Raw genomic sequence first — 16,236 nt, forward strand, 5'->3', positions numbered from 1 at the left:
ATTTCATTTACTCGCAGAAAATTACACTAGAAGATGAAGATTGCAGTGGTAAGTGTGGGAAACTTCAAAATTCTTTCTTTGGGTGTATGTCAGATGGTAAATGTTTACTCACCTAAGTGTTTATAAGCCTCTGCACTGAAGGGAGTGTGTGTGTGTGAAATCACTGCTTCAACTCCATTTTTCACTGAAAGATTTACATAGATGCCTGCTTATCTACTACTCAGTTCTGACTGAAGACAGTACATTTCATTTCCTTATGGATTTCTCTGCTAAACTGCCGCTACATCATCCATAAGCACCTTCACATTTCAGAGCCACTAATGAGCTTCTCACAACAGCCTTGCAGCTTCAGGGATCCCACCACCCCTCACACGTCTGGCAAATGGGGCTGGTGGAACAGAACCAGGTGTTCCAGGGAACAGCCTGACCGTTCCAGTCAGCAGGAGACAGAACCTGGTGTGGTCCTGCAGGATTCCCCCTTACTTCAGGTGCAACTCTGAGGCCAGGCCCCAGAAAAAGTCCTCAGAGTTCTCAGTCACCTGTGAAAAAGCTGGTTTGAGTGAGCTGCCAGCCCTGCTGCCTCCTCTGCTGAGCCCCTGCAGAGCAGCTCATCCATCCCAGCCACTGCCAGAGCAGCCTCCTGAGCCAGAGAGCACCCAGGGCCCAGGGAAGGGCAGGAGGGAACAGCCTCAAGCTGTGCAGGGGGAGATTCAGACTGGATATAAGGGAAAACTTCTTCACTGCAAGGGTAATGAGGCACTGGCACAGGCTGCCCAGGGCAGGGGTACAATCTCCACCCCTGGAAGTGTTAAAAAACCACGTGGATGTGGCACTTGGGGACATGGTTAGTGGTGGCCTTGGCAGTGCTGGGGGAACAGTTGGACTCAATGACCTTAGAGGGCTTTTCCAACCTTAATGAATCTGTGATTCCATGAAAGGGAACAGTGTGTGTGACCTGTCACCAGAGCCCAGCTGAGCCCACACACGCACGGCTGACTCTCAAGTGCTTCATTCTGGAAACTTTATGAAGTTATCCTAGCATGCCTTTTGCATAATGTTTCATATACTTATATATATTTATAAATATATATAATAGAAGCAAAACAGAATATCCTGAGTTGGAAGAGACCCACAAAGATCATCGAGTTCAAATGCTGGTGTTCTATTTTTTTTATTTTAAATTTATTGTTTGTTCTTAGGTAAAAAATACCCCTATCTTCCTAAGCACACCTCCAGCACATGCAATATAGACATATAATTGCACAGAACAGCCTGCTCAGCCCACAGGCAGCACACCCTGCACAGAGCAATCTCCATGGAGTTCTCCCATAAAGATGCCTAAGTCCCTCTGAGCACAAGAAAAATGAATTTTCAAAGGCTCAGAACGGGCTGAACTCTCCTGGGCATGAACAGGAAAGGAAAAACACATATTCCTACCAGAAATATAACACTTCTGTGCAATTTCAGGTCTCTGCTCCAAATCCCAGCAGAGACAGAGAAACAATGAACCCTCTGAAGTGCAGGGGCTCCAACCCAGGGCCCTCCCCAGCCACCTCCCTTGCAGCTGCCTCGTGACACAGGGTGACACAGCAGTGACACAGGGAAGCCACCAAAGGGAGCACAGCTGCCTGCTGGTGTCAGGTAGGGCTCAGGAATGCAGGAGCTGGACTCCAGCTCTCACAGATTACAAACACCAATGCCACTTGATAGAAACTGCTGCCTGATAGGAATTCGCAGGGCTGACTCAAGTTTCCCGAAAGCAATACAGAAAAATACTGAATGGACTTTTTGTTCAGTAAGACTTTAGCCAGATAAAGTGTCATCCTGCAATCAGCAGTTGAACTGAGTTTGGAGGAATGTGTGAGCTCTTGTTCTCTCAGCAGAGACTCCAGTGCAGGCCCTGGGCTGTCAGAGCTCAGAAAGGGAAGCCAATACTGAAGAGAAGGTTGTGTCCTTCCCCAGGTACACCATCCTCCCCGAAGGACCTCAGGTTAGGCAGTGGTTTACAGAATCCATTTACATGACTAAGACAGGATCTTCTCAACACACTGGCTCATGTGGCTTTTAGCACTGGAACATGCTATAGAAACTCCATGGCATTCACAAACCAGGTGAACTACAGACCCAGGTCTGCATCCAAATTAAAATTCCTTTTCTCACCCTAGTTTGACTGAAAGGCCCCCCATGTGTCCCACATGCAGCCCAGCTGCCACCCACACTGCTGATCCATGCTCTGGTCAAAGCTCACGGACCAGCCGCCCACCAGGGAATTTTTCCCAAGTCTGTGCACTTAAAAAAATAGTCTGATTTTCAGCAGAGCTCAGAATCCCTGCCTGCCTGAGATCAGTGCAGACCCCCCTCTTGGCTCCCTGTGCCCCCCCTTACCTTCATCCTCTGTGTTTTGTTTCCTCTTTTTCCTGGATTTCGAGTTCTTCTTGTTTTTCAGATCCACAAGCTCCTTGATGCGCTGGGCAACTGAAGAATCAAAAGAGGATCTGGATTAATAATGTGATATATTAAAATACCAAAGCCTGGAAGTGCCCCTGGCTGTGGCAGCCAGTCTGACTCCAGAATGAGAGGAGTCTGGGGAAAGGTCCTGCAGCACAGCCAGCTCCCAGTGCACCCGAGTGAGGGGCCGAAACATCACTCAGCTTCTCCAAATGGCCAAACAGTTGAGAAGCCTAAATAAACTTGCTGCCTAAATACCAGCAGAAGGAACAATCTGCTCAGACAGCTCAGAGTGCTCCTCCTTGCTGCCTGCACTCCAGGCCAAGCACAGCTGGAGGGAATGGTTTGGGGAGAAGTGACAAGGGCAGAGGATCCTCATAAAACCCAAACTAGTGCTGCACACCTGACAGTTCAGTGAAGGAATCCCACATTAAGGCTACAAGCACAAAACCAGGAGGCAAGGGTTGATGTTTCAGCACTGCTTGCCCCGGTCCCACCTCTGCTGCGGTGCTGGGGCAGAGCTGCACCCACCCCACACACCTGGGGGGCTTCAAACACAGGGAGAAGCCCTCACATACCAAAGGGAAATATGTGCTCTGGTTTCTGACCTGAGACTGGACAGGACATGGTGAGCGCTGTTGTTGTTTTTCCTCCACATTAAAATTGGGGAATACCTGCTGGGCTGGTCCCCAGACTTTTGAAAGACAAAGAAATTGCATTGAAAGCCTGCATTCTTCAGGGTCCCTGACTGTGCCAAGCCAAGGCCTGTTCCCAGTGTTGGCAATGTCTCCCTTCAAAAGTTAGGTATTAACAATCATCCCTTTTTTTTTTTTTCAGCTTTAAGGAACTTAGAAGTAAAGTCTTCAGACTGTACTTTTTTACTACTCATTTACTGACTTAGAAATAAATGTCTTCAGAGAACCCAAAGAAACTCTGCCATTGGTGGGTCAAAATCAGCTCATTTCAGTGCTGATGGATGAGGTGAGCACGCTCTGGGCCTGCCTTTTCTTTGTCAGACACAAGTGAGAACTGGAAGGGGATGAGCTGGTGGCAGCTTCATCCCAATAAGGAAGGAGGAACCCGCCCAATACATTGTGCTTTCACTGACAGAGCCCACAGCACTGGCTGGGGACTACCTGTACTTTTAAAACCCGGAGTGGAACAACCTACCAGGATGCTGCTGGGTACAGAGGAGGTGCATGAAGCACTTACTGTTTTCATCACTGTCAAGGTGGCGATAAATGTAACCTTCCAGGTAAGACTGAAATTTGGGTGACGGGGAGAAAAAGGCCAGGCTGATGGCCATCAGTTCCCAGCCCCACGCCAGGCTCCGGTAGCACATGTTGTCTGTGGTCTGCCGGATCAGCTGTATGTAGAGCTCGTCCCGCAGCCCCTGCATGCTCCAGCACTTGGTGACCGTCACCAAGGCCACGTGGTTGCGGTCCAGGCGAGTCTGGCGGTCTCCCATGTAGCTCTGCACCAGCTTGAACATCTCACACGCCTCTTTTTTGATGGTGCGGTTGCTGGTGATGAGCATGGGCTTTTTGATGGAGCCGCCGTTCCAGGACAGCATGTTGGAGATGGAGATCCTGCGGCGGAAGATGCCCTGCGTGTGCATGTTCAGGTTTTTGGAGGCCCAGTCTGCCATGCTGCTCTGGGAGATGGGCTTCCGTAGGGTGTTGTAGGGGAAGTGGCATCCCACGCAGCCCCCGCGCTGGCCACTGCCCTCCTGCTTGGGGTCCAGCTCTATGGTCCCAGGCTGTGAAGAACAGAAGTGTCAAAAGCAGCTTAGGTGACTCCTTACCCTGCTAGGAAAATTACCCATGGTGAGTCATGAAGCTACCAGGAACTGCACAGTGCTGAGTCTGTGCAAACATGACTTGGTGCAGAATCTGTGGCTGACACCTACAGTTCTGCAAGAGCCTGGCTGGCACAGCCACACACTGCTGCAGTCCCAAAGGGAAGTGCTGGGACATGGAGCAACAGGGCTGAGTGTCCAAGCTGTCCCAGAGCTCATGGGGACAACAGCCCAGGCAGGAGCTGGGCCAACTCCCACAGCAACCAAGCACTGGGGAGCCGAGCATTTCCCCACTCCTCACCTCTCAGTTCCTGTGGAGCTCCAGGAGGCAGGCGAGGACACCATGAGGTAGCAGAGACTATAGACCAGCCACAGCAATACGAGCAGTTTCCTTCTCAGCCTTACCCATACCTGGTTCCTACCTTCACTGTTTTTCCAAGTTCTAGCAAAAAAACCCCAACCAAACAAAACCAAATCAACACAGCCAGCAACCCTCCGGAGCTGCCTGTGCCTGGACAGTCTCTGCACTAGAGGTGTTGAAATCACGTATCTCAATTACACCATGACCTTCCTACTGGAAAGACTAATGAGACACACAAACAGGACAGGAGCAGCTCAGAGGCACACAGGAGAATGGGCACGGGTATTTTGATGGCAAGGCTGTCACCCAGGTAGGATAGATCATGTTTGAGTTGGTGAAGTGAGGAGATCAGGTACCTGTGTGAGTCAGCTGCCATCTCCAGTGCTGCCAGATCCCACAGACCCACCACGGCCTCCTGCCAAACCGGCCCAGCTCCTCAGCAGCTACAGGGAAGGCACCAGCTGTGGCTACAGGCCAGGGCTTCTGCAAGTCCTGCTGCACAGGACTCAGGGACACCTCTGCAACACGCTCCCCATTGGCACAACCTTCCCCAAATTAAATCAGAATTGCTCACAGTACTGAGTTCTCAGAGAAGTTCTCTGCTCAGAGAAGTGGGGACAGCTGCTCCCACCCACAGCCTGCAGTGATCAAACTCATCTGCTCCAGGGACAAGTCCACTGATCACAGGTTCACAGAGATCAGCAGCACAGATAGAGACCTTCCTTCCTCCCAGACTCTGTCTGTACTTTTTACATGTAGGCCATCCTTGTTTCCCAGCAATCACTACAGATAACTACATCATTAGAGCTTTGGTAGTACTGGTCCCAAGAAAACATGAGTAATGATTACTTGAGAGAAAAGATACTTCTTTTGCCCATCCAGAATTCTTAGTTTTGAATGAAAGTGGCAGCCTGGGACACATATTGAACCCAAGCACCCAAAAAATTGTTTTAGGAAATGGACTTTTTTGTTAGACTTGAAATTCCCACATGGAGCAGCCAAGAGCTAAAGAGCCCACATTTCACTCTGTGTTCTCCAAGGAGATGGCTAGCAAGCGGAAAAAGCCAAACAAGATAATCTAGAGCTTTTTGCTTTTTAAAGGAAGACAAAAAACACATGCAGTAAATTTTGGGTTTGAAGTGGAAATAGTGAAATCAAACATGTATTTCCCTTCTTTGCAGACCACCTTTAACTTGCATGCCACACTCTGCTCTGGTCATGGTCTACAGTCAACCCCAAACCACACAGTAGTTCTTGGAAGTTTAGGGCAAGTCCGTATTTTCTTCTTCGTATAGAGGAACTGCTGAACTCATGAAAGAGGCTCATGCAGTCCAACCTTTCCCTATCTTACACCCAACATGTCCCTACACGTGGATGATGGGATTAGCACACATCACATTCCACCTCTTATTGCCAGCTGGGGGCACAATCAATTCTCCTCTTTTTCTACATTGTGCTTTGTATCCTTTGAGTTACTCCTCTACTTCCTCACTCTCCCTGAATTCACTCAACGCACTGACTAAAAATCCCTGCCTGCAGTTCTCTGCCATCTCCACATCCTCAGTCTCCTTCAATTCACCTTCCCTGCCCAGGGTTGGTTTTCCTCCTATCACCTTACCTGCTCCTTCAGCATCTTTCTTCTGAGGAGCCACCTCCTCATACTCTCTCAAGGTTCAGCAGGCTCCGGGTTCTCTGCTCTCTCTGAAGTTTATCTCTCACATCTCATTCACACAGCTCCCCAGCTGTTATCTTTGTACTGACAGCACACAGCCACCTGTGCTCAGCCTGTCTCAGAACCTCTGCCCACATTCCTCAGATAATGAGAGTCCTCGTCTCCTCCTCGTTCTCCTCGTCTCACAGGCGCAGCACAGGACATCACTGATGACTCAAGCCACTCACTGCCATTTTCAGCTAAGGCAACGATTTTGCTGCCATGTTCTCTGCAACTTCCTCCTCTCCTTACTTGGACTCTTACATTTCTGAGTACTTCTGTGAATATTTCTTTATTTACTGACTCTTTGCCTTTACCACAACATTCATCTCCTTACATCTTCCACTGTATTCTCCTTCCCCATATTATGACACATGAACTATGCTTCTTCATTTTCAAGGCCAACAGCCTATCCCCAAACCACCATCTCTTGTGGATAATCAAGACATCAAGTCTCAGCTCTCCCTGTCAATGCAATGAGGTGTAACACAGCTGGAAGACCAGAGAGCAGTTTTCCACCAAGTCTAAAGAGGCTGTGAAATGAAATTCCTGAACTATTAACAGTAGATTGTATAAACTTGATCTGGCTCTGTGCCTGAAAAATGGGAAATGCAGGAACATGACATCAGTTTTCCAAGAGATTTCAGGTGACAGCAAGGTACTTGGCAAACTAAATTCTGCAGAAGTGCTGTGTAATAGAGAAAAACTACTCGCCTTGTGCAGGCACACTAATGGGCTTTAAAATAATTAACACTGGTTTTCTAAATGTTTCCATTTGATGCTCGGGAATTGGGAGGGAGAAGAGCATATGAGGAACCATCAGAAAAAGAAGAGAGAAAGAGGAATTGCTGCCTCATGGCCATGTAAATCCTGACACCCGTGTCCTGCACCCCACTGACTCAGATCATCCCAGCAAAGGAAGGACATATGAGGGGTAAGGGCTCCCAACAAAGACACGAGTGACAGTAAATTGATGGGGCAGCAGATTTACCCAAACAACAGAGCAGTGCTGAGGTCATGCTGGGCATGAGCCCTTAGTCCCCGCAACTCCTCCTCCTCTCGCACCACTGGCCTGAAACGAGGTCTCCACCCGCAAAGCTGTGAAACTTTGTGACCTGTTTCCTATTTTGCAGGCCCAGACGTGTTTTGAACCAACCCCCCCTCGGGAGCAGTTCTGCACCACGACAGTCCAGCCAAGGCCCCCCATTCCCCGCCGCGCGGTACCTGTGAGGAGAGGCGTGTGGCATCCGATGAAGCTAAGCTTGTCTGGCTGGTCACGTTCTTTTCTAAAGAATCTATTTTCTCAAAAGTCCTCTTCTGCCTCATTGTGTCCTGCAGAGCAGCTGCATCGCTGGGAAAGCCCTCCCTCATCTCCAGGCCCTGCCTGTACAGAGACCTGTTGCTGGCCGAGACGTCGTCCCTGGAGCTCCGGCTGATGCATTTTTTCAAGTGGTCAGACTGAAACCTGACCTTGCTGCTCTCTGCTGGGACACCACCCTCCAGGCTCTCAGCATCCAGGCTGGCTTTGCTTCCCCTGCAAGCTGCTGACCTGCCCACCACTGCGCGCATCTCAGCGATCACCTTATCGTTCAGAGCTGTGAGCTCACTGCTGCTGCCCACAGAGCCAGGTCTTACTTGACCTGTTCCTTGCCTCCTTCCTTTCCTTTTTCTCAAGCTTGGAGAAGGGCCGGTTGAATAACCAGAATCCTGGTGGCTTATACCAGCTGGGTACTCCTGAGTCTGCAGGCTGTTCTGACGACTGTGGTGGAGTTCCATGTTCTTGAGGACGTTGGCTTCCAAGATCCTCCAAGACTGCTTGAAACTGTCCTTTGAAGCAAGCTGACCAGGCAGTTTAGTGGAAGCATCAGCTGTTGCAGGAGAAGAGTGGGAGAGTTTGGCAGATTGGTCAACATTGACCATATGTTTTATGTATTCCCTGCCAGCTGGGCTGTATTCAGTGGAAGAGGGATTTCTTGCATGCTTCTTTGCAGCTTGTTGCTGTTGCATACTGGGATGCTGCAATAATTTGGTCGGTTGCAGCTGCTTTTTTAAGCTATTGCTTGGTGACCTGGGTGGAGACATGCCACTCACAGCAACACTTTCTGTGTCCATATCGACTGGTGGCTCATCGTAAATTGGTGACTCTAGTGATGGCTCATCGTATATGGGTGCAGGGGAGGCATACTTGGGGGATGCAGGCTGGGGGGTTCCTGTCCGGCTCCTGGGAGGTGTTTGAGAAGTTGGGCCATTCATCAGCACCAGGCAAAACCCACCGTTCTCCGTCTTTTTGATCTGCATAGACTGCTTTGTGTCTCCTGTTTGCTTCGTCGCTCCAGGGCTCTGGGACCTGGGTTGAGGCTGAGCATATATAGCTGGTTTTGGAAGAGATTTTGGGCTGTTGGGCTCTGGAGCGCTCTGCAGCTGAAGTGAACTGCTTGAAAAGCTCTGTATCTGCCTCAAACTGTTCACTTTGACCAACATGGCTGCTTTTGTGCCTGGCAGAGGCTGCCACTGGGTAGGAGTCTCCCTAAAAAAAGAAAGATACAAATACAAGCGATTACTGAAGGATGGTATTAACTGGAGTACCCTCTACATCTACACAAATACCATATAGTTCCTCTCAAAGTGCCTGAAGATTCCCCAACCAGTTACATCAGCATGTTATTTTTTCCTGGAGATCCCCCTTCCTGAAACAGAACATCATTGTTGTTACACACATGATAAATTTCTGAGTCGTGAACAGCAGAACGAGGTGAAATGAGTTCATGATATTATAACCTGTCTGGTATCAGCAGCACTGAGATAGGACACAACCTACACTTTTAAACTCAGCCACCAGCATGGCACCCAGAACAACCAGCTGGAGATTAGCAACTTCTTCTGGACCACTCAAGCATTAAATTGGAAAGTAATCCCAAGTATCTGTCTTTGGATTATCCAATAATGATGACAGTCCTTCCAGACCACGCTATTTTGTTGATTTAAGTTTCCAAATGCATGTTTATTTTGCAGAAAAACCTGTGAGGTCTATGGGAAGTGAATGGGGGCAGCCATCCTCAGCTCATAGGACGTGTTACAGCCCCACACAACATGACAAGCCTCCTCCCAATCCTGATGCACTAGATCTGGTTCCCTTGGCCAAACCAACTGGCCCTGCTCAGCTCTCATGGCTGTGAAACCCTCCTCTGACCCATGGTGGTACTCAGGATCACAACCCAACGTGCCCACTGCAACACCCCAGTTCCAAGGGCACTTTCTGCAACAGAACAACAACGTGCTGTCAGGGCACAGCCGCAGCCAGTCTGTGTTTGTGAGCTCTGAGGAGAAGAGAAGGGAAAAGCTGCTAAACCAGCCCGAGCTTCCAGGTTTTCCAAGGCACCATGGTCCCCAGGAAGGTCTCCTTGAACCTGGCCCCGTTTCGTTCCCTACCTCCATGTATCTGCAACCAGCCATCACCGGGTAAGGCCTGAGGGCACACTGCATGTGTCCTGTCTGTGGCAGGAGATGCTCCCCTCACACCTTCACAGCCATTTTGCTCTGTTTGAACCTTGAGCTTGGTCCCCTCTCCACACTGTCCTCTGTGGGCCCTGTGCTGGCAGACAGACCCACCTCTGCTGCACATCCAGAGCTGCTTCCCGCCAGTGTGAGCTCCTCCTGTGCCTGCCCTGCCAAGCCCCAAGGTACCCAGACACCCCAACCCTCTTGCCCCTTCCTCCTGCTCTCCATAGCCCTTTCACCTGGCTGGGTCCCAGCACAGCTTCCCTCAGATGCTGTTCCTTTTCTTCCCTCTGTGGCCATCCCACCAGTGCATCTGTGTGGGTGTCCTATTTCACCTGTTCCACCCCAGTTACTTGCCCCACATTGTCTACCCCACACCCAATGTCCCACATCTGCTCCCAATCACTGCCCTCTTAAGGGGGTGGTGTGCCCCTTCCCCATCCACTGCTTACTGTGTTTTTGGCAATCCATGCTCTCCGATGGCACTGTGTCACTGCAAATCCCGCCCTGGCACAGCGGCACCGGGAGAGGTGTGGGTGCGGCTGGCACTGCCCTGCCACGGGCGCAGTGCTGACCCCTGGCCAGGGTCCAAAGGCCTCACCACCCTCTGGCTGCACCTCCCCTTTGAAGGGCTGGCTCCCTTCCCACAGCAGAGCCCATACAGCTCTCTTGTGCAACTACCCAAGTAAGCAGAGAAGGCTGAGAAAGGGCTGCCACTCTCTGCTTCGCACCCTGAGGTCGCCCTTGCTCTGGGACCTCCTGAGCATCTCCCACTAAGGCACAAGGGTTTTATTCTAAAGGTGCTGACGGCAGGATGGGGTGGCATTCGTGAGGACATGCAGCCCCAAAGCCCACCAGGCATCCCTCCCCGTGGGACACAGGGCCTGCTGCTCGCACCAGTGCGTCTGTCCTGCGTGTGGCCAAGCCCCAACCCCAAACACAAGCACTGCTGAAGACCTGGCTGTTCCTCGAAGAGCTCCTGGACTAACAGGAAGAACCAGAGCAGTCACACTTGGTAGGCTTTCAAGTGAGTATTTTTGACACCCCCACGGCTGAACCAGCAGCACAGAAGACAGACTGTCAAAGAGGAAGCAGGACAGAGCCACCCATGGGCTCCTGACTCAGCAGGCAGGCCAAGAGTGAGAGACTGGGAGGGACTGTAGCTCAGCCCTACAGCCAGAGCAGCACTGTGCCTGGAACAGCACTGTGCAGTTGTTGGGTCACAGGGCAGCAGGGCCGTAGCCCTGAGCTGCAGGTGTGTCCCCCTGCCTTGCAAGACTCCAGCTATGGCAGGGCTGGAAAACAAACCTGCACTCTGTGGGAAGGCTCTGGACCCCACATCCCACTTCCTGAGGTTTTTCCTCTCCCTGACTTGCAGCACTGCACGTCCAACCAGCTCTGAGCAGCTGAGACATCCATTTGGCCAAGGCTTGGCAGACCCACCCCTGGTATGGCCAGACCTGTCACCCTGTGCAGGCTCATCGTGTGCTGGTACTGCCTGGCACTGGCAGTGGCTGCTCCAGTGCCCACCAACCCCAGGTGACCCGGACAGCAGCACCTCTGCCCGAAGCTGTGCCACCTCCTCGCTCAGCTCTGAGCCACAGGGAGGAGCCTCTCCCTGCCCGCACAGCAGGCACTGGCACCATCTCCTGTCCCAGTTCACACCCACACAGCAGCCCTGGCACACCCCAACCGTCCTGGTTCAGGTGTGGGGCTGGGCATCTGCACAGCACACCAGCCTGGCCACAAGAGACAGGCTCCTGCTCCAGCACGGCATTATGACTTTAGGGTCTCGTGGGATCCCAAATGGCAACAACCTCTGCCCCTGCTCTATGAAATAGAGCAAAGCCCAGATTTTAGCCCTCAGATGAGCGATGAGGGATTTGATCTGAAAAAGAAAAGGGGATGCTGTGCTCATGGCCTCCCACAGAGGCAAGCTGTCTACTTGTGACCCCGTGCCAGCCAAAGGGCAACAGGCACACCAAAGCATGACAGCTCCTCACTGCCCAGAGTCGCTTCATCAGGCTGGGAGGAAGTTGTCCCTTGCCTTGGGCCCAAGATGGTAGGACGTGGCCTCAGCACAGACTTGGCCACAAGGGTGGAAGGTGGTGGAGAGCGGCAGGAACTCTGTGCTGGCACAGGGTTGTCCCTGCAGCTGCCCCGAGCCCAGCGGGCAGGACAGCAAGACGAGCTGGACAGTCAGCCACAGCAGGTGGTGAGTAAGCAGTTCTGCCACAAGCAGCAGGATTTTGGCACTTGCAGTCCACGCCCCAACACGTTCCCTCCTTCAGGCCAAGGGCAAACTGCACACTGGGACCAAGCCTGCCCTGGAGCACTGCAGAGCCCTGGAGCCAGCAGAGCTCAGCACCCAGGGCACCCTCTGACACTGCCCTTCTCAAGGAACAGCACAAACACCTGGGACTGTGACAGCTCTTCTGTCATGGGCACTGGCAAGAGGCAAAGCACCCACGTGCCCCGTGCTGGGGCCAGGGGCCAGACATCAAGGGGGCTTGGCTCCAGGAGGGCTGTAGGACAACAGCCCTGGGACCTGTTGCAGCTCATGCAGGACGAGGGGCAAAGGTGCAGCCAGAGGCAAGGAACAGAAAGCAAGCAAGTCCACCGTGCCACCGCTCCTCCCTGGCTGCGATTCAAGATGTGAAGACCAATCCAGGCACCCAGTGGGTATTGGTACCTCCCCAGGGCACCTCAATGCCCATTGTCTGCCCATTTTGACTTCAAGGAGAGGGTACTGCACCCAGGAGCTTTGCATTCAGGACTCACACCACTTGTGCCACAGTAGTGTCCTTGCAGGGTTCTGCTGAGATATCCATGGAGGAGCATCGGAGTGGAGTCAGAGGAGACAGGGAAGCTGTGCCACTCGTGTGTCACCGAGGGCCACCACACTGACCAGGAGGTTTGTAAATAAATGTGACGGAAAAGGGAAACTTCTGCACATGTGCTGTACCCCACCTTGCCTGTCAGTCTCATCTCGGACACACTGTGCCATTTCCAGCCTCTTTGGCTGCCAGAGATGAGAGGAAAGAGGCACCATCACAGAGAGGACAAGACTTTTTTGAAGGAATCATTTCCACAGCCATGAACAATCTCTTGGGGCCATGTCTGGATACAGCTTCCTTCAACCCCATCCCCAGGCTGCTGAAAAGACAAAGCAGAGAACAGGGACTTCCTGACTTCCCAGCATGGAGAAAGGTTCAGCCTTGTCCTTCTGAACAGTGAAAGCCCTGACAGAAAGCAAAGCCAGTGGAGAAGTATCCCAACACAGTCTCTCAGCTGTGCTCTTCAGCCACCAGCAGCAGACCCTGAGAGTCCCCTGAGACTGTTCCCTGTGAGGAATGCTTTCAAGTAGCTCCAACATAAACACCCCAACCTGGCGCTGGTTTTCCCAGCCCGCACCCAGCTCCAGCAGGCCCAGCGTATCCGGCAGCTCTTCTCAGGCTCCAGAGCTCCATTGTTTGCTTTTTCCCTCCCAGAAGCCTGGAGAAAAGACCCCACACCTCAGCTCTGCCCTTTCTAGCAGTGGTTTTCCTGGTGCTGTGCCAGAGGTGAGTGGACAGGGATGTTGGGATTTCGGCGGCGCCCGTGGGGGGGCAGGGGTGTGACCCACCCAAACCCAGGCCTGCACCCTTCTGAGGACAGTGCTGCAGACATGTGCACAGCACAGTGTGTTTGCACACCCTACCCCAAGGCTGGTGGCACAAGAAGGAAACAAACCTGTATTAAGGATTCTGATAGTGTTTCTTGCCTGGTTATAAAGAACTTAATACTGGCACTACTTATGCTATGCCCCGAGAAACATGAGCCCATGGAAAGGCAAACCAGACTAAGAGGCAGAGGTACTGTCACAGCCGCCTTCTCGTCACACCCTTTTCCAACACATCTTCCTGGCACTGTAAGACCAAGCCCTCACTCCCTCCCAGCCCAGGATATTGAGCTGTTGGAAAGGTGGGCCAGGAAGGGATGAGCAGCACAACCTGCTGCCCACACAGAAGAGACCCTCACCTTCCTCTTCTGGGGGATAGGATGTTCCTAGGGAAGGTGGATTTTTATATGGAGGATTTTAAGTTGCACTGTTATCACAAGGAGAACCTCGGAAACAGCACTCTCAAACATGTCCTGATGTTGGGAGAACCAGAGGAAGAGAAGGAAAGGAGTTGGTCCACTTGGACAGCGGGATGGGACGGCAGAGCCCACTCACAGCCCTGACCAGCAGTGTGCCAAAATGCTGCAGACCAGCACACAGGCTCCCCTCCCAGCCAGACTGTCTTCTTCAGGACTTGGCCCTCTGCCATGCTCAGCCCTTTCTGTCCTGCTGCCTTGAGGAGTTCCAGCAAACCTCAGCACAGCTGCAGTGGCTCAGAGGACACTTCCAAAATGCTGCATTCAGCCCCAGGCTGGTCTCACGGTCCCCAAGGGAACATGTCCATCCTTTGCAGAGCTCTCCAGTGTGTGAAAGGATAATTTGGCTATCACCTTCCCTGAAGAGAGCCCATCTTCCTTCCTGCTAGGATTCCAAGAGCTCAGGAAGGGTCTGGAGCTGTGAGGCAAGTGCTGCCTGCTATCCTTGTCGGGCAAGGGAAAAAGGAGAGACAGTGCTGGGCTGGGCAGCTGAAAACCAACATGGGAACAAGAGCACAGGCAGAGGAGCTTCCCCAGGAGGCTTCAGGGATGGCCAAAGGTAGCAGTGACTCCCCCACGGCAGCAGCTGCCATTTCCCTGTGGGGGTGGGACTGACCCCTGTGTCACCTCGGGGAGTCAAAGGCCAATGTCTAGAGAAGGCAGCTTTGAGCTTTAGAGAGCTGGAAGAGCAGCAGCAAGTGGTGGGGCAGTGAGTGAGGGGTGGGATGGGCATGGAGACAGAGGGAATGGGCAGCAAGGTGTGAGCACAGAGTCCACCTGTCTGGGGAGCATCTCTGTTCTGCTTGAGCTGCTGAGAGCACACAGAGGGCTTGGCAGCACTGAGATGTGGCAGCGGGCACAGCAAATTCAGCAGTACTGATAGAAGGCTCAAGAGAGGAAAGGTGGTAAAGAACAGTCTACTAAAATAAAAAACCTCAACCACAAAGTATTACCAAAAAAAGGACAAAATCCCTTCCCCCAGACCTCTGTGGCATGTGCTTGCAGGGGGCCCCTCTTGGGGACTACACTGGTCTCTTCCCTCTCCATCTATCACAAGATGACAAACATGAAGGAAAGAAAAACAGCATCTTTTGTGCTGGCATTAAGAGACAAAAGCGAAACCGTCTGGGGTGCAGGTACCTATAAAGATGTCAAATGCTACCAACAGCACTCAACGTGCTCACCCTGTGTTTATGCAGCTGCATCCCTCCGAGGGGAGGAAGAGGACATGCTTGAGTTTGTCTTTGGAGAGCAACACAGACAACAGAACTAAGAGGCTCAGTGTGCTTATGCTGTCAGTACACCAGATATCCCAGCAAGGGCATTAGATCCCCTGGGAGCACTTGCTTGTGGCTCAGCTTTTGCTCCCCCTTTAATGAGCTTGCAAAAGGCAAGAAATCTCTCCTCGAGTGTCAGACTTGGGTAACCAGATATGCAGCCTCTGCTCACACAGCAGAGATGACACCGGATAGATGTGCACGGAAACAAGCACAGCCTCCTGCTTCCAAGAAAGTAGCTTCCACAAACACTCACTGGTGTGGGAATCTGGAAGAGCCTTGCATGTCCAAGCAGCCTGTCAGCTCCCAAGAGAGCTGCCACTCATGCCTTTCCCAGTACTTGCCTTTAGAGTTCGTTTCAGGCTCAAAGTGCCCCAGGGTTGCTGCAGAAACCTGAGCTAAGGATGGAGTAAGGGAGGACTCCTTCCCACTCCCCTTCCTTGCAGGAGAACCAGTGGTGATGGTGACACTGCCTGGCTGGCAAGGAAAGGTAAAACAAACCCCTGCTCATATTGCATCACCCCTGTCCTCCTATATGAGGGGACATGTGTGGGGTCTTCCCTGCTGAGAGGGCTGGAGAGCTGAGAGGTGGGTCACAGCTGGTATCTCTTCTCCCTTGAGGCAAAGCAACTCCCCATACTAAGGCAGAGGCGGTCACATTCCCTCCTGAGAGAATGAGTCAGGAATACTTTGGACTCTGTGGAGCTCAGGATATCTTACACCCTATCAGGACTCTTGCACTGACTCCCCTGGAAATATGTAGTTTTGGCAGTGCCTGTCCTGGCTGCCCCAGAGTGCCAGGCTGCAGAGGGACAAGGAAGGGAAGCCAGTTGCCTCATGGCAAATCCCATGTGCCTGTGACTCACCTGTGGACACTGGGAGTGACCTGAGGGACCTGGGAGCTACTCAGGTTCAGCTTAAGGCATTTTTTACTGGACTTCTCCTGGTAGGGCAGGAATCATTCTCTGGATGACTCTCAAGCTCAGAGAGGCAGGAGGCATTGGGA

The 16,236-nt window shown here is 52.1% G+C and overlaps 1 protein-coding gene across 3 annotated transcripts in view; it reads right to left on the minus strand.

The window, feature by feature from the left end:
* LOC127478095 (rho GTPase-activating protein 39-like) overlaps positions 1-16,236 on the minus strand; it is a 55,783-nt gene that overhangs the window by 10,385 nt on the left and 29,162 nt on the right. For 2 of the 3 annotated variants that reach the window (XM_051803308.1, XM_051803307.1), the window contains exons 3-5: positions 7,543-8,845; positions 3,661-4,207; positions 2,386-2,475 (exon numbers count right to left, since the gene is read on the minus strand). In XM_051803308.1, coding sequence (XP_051659268.1) covers positions 2,386-2,475; positions 3,661-4,207; positions 7,543-8,845 — 1,940 coding nt within the window. Of the gene's footprint in view, positions 1-2,385; positions 2,476-3,660; positions 4,208-7,542; positions 8,846-10,268; positions 10,369-16,236 lie in introns of those variants that run through there. The other variant, XM_051803309.1, reaches the window with a different exon arrangement.

The sequence above is a fragment of the Manacus candei genome, unplaced genomic scaffold (assembly GCF_025592945.1).
Source record: "Manacus candei isolate 608988 ecotype Guabito, Panama unplaced genomic scaffold, ASM2559294v1 h1tg000057l, whole genome shotgun sequence".
Lineage (NCBI taxonomy): Eukaryota > Metazoa > Chordata > Aves > Passeriformes > Pipridae > Manacus > Manacus candei.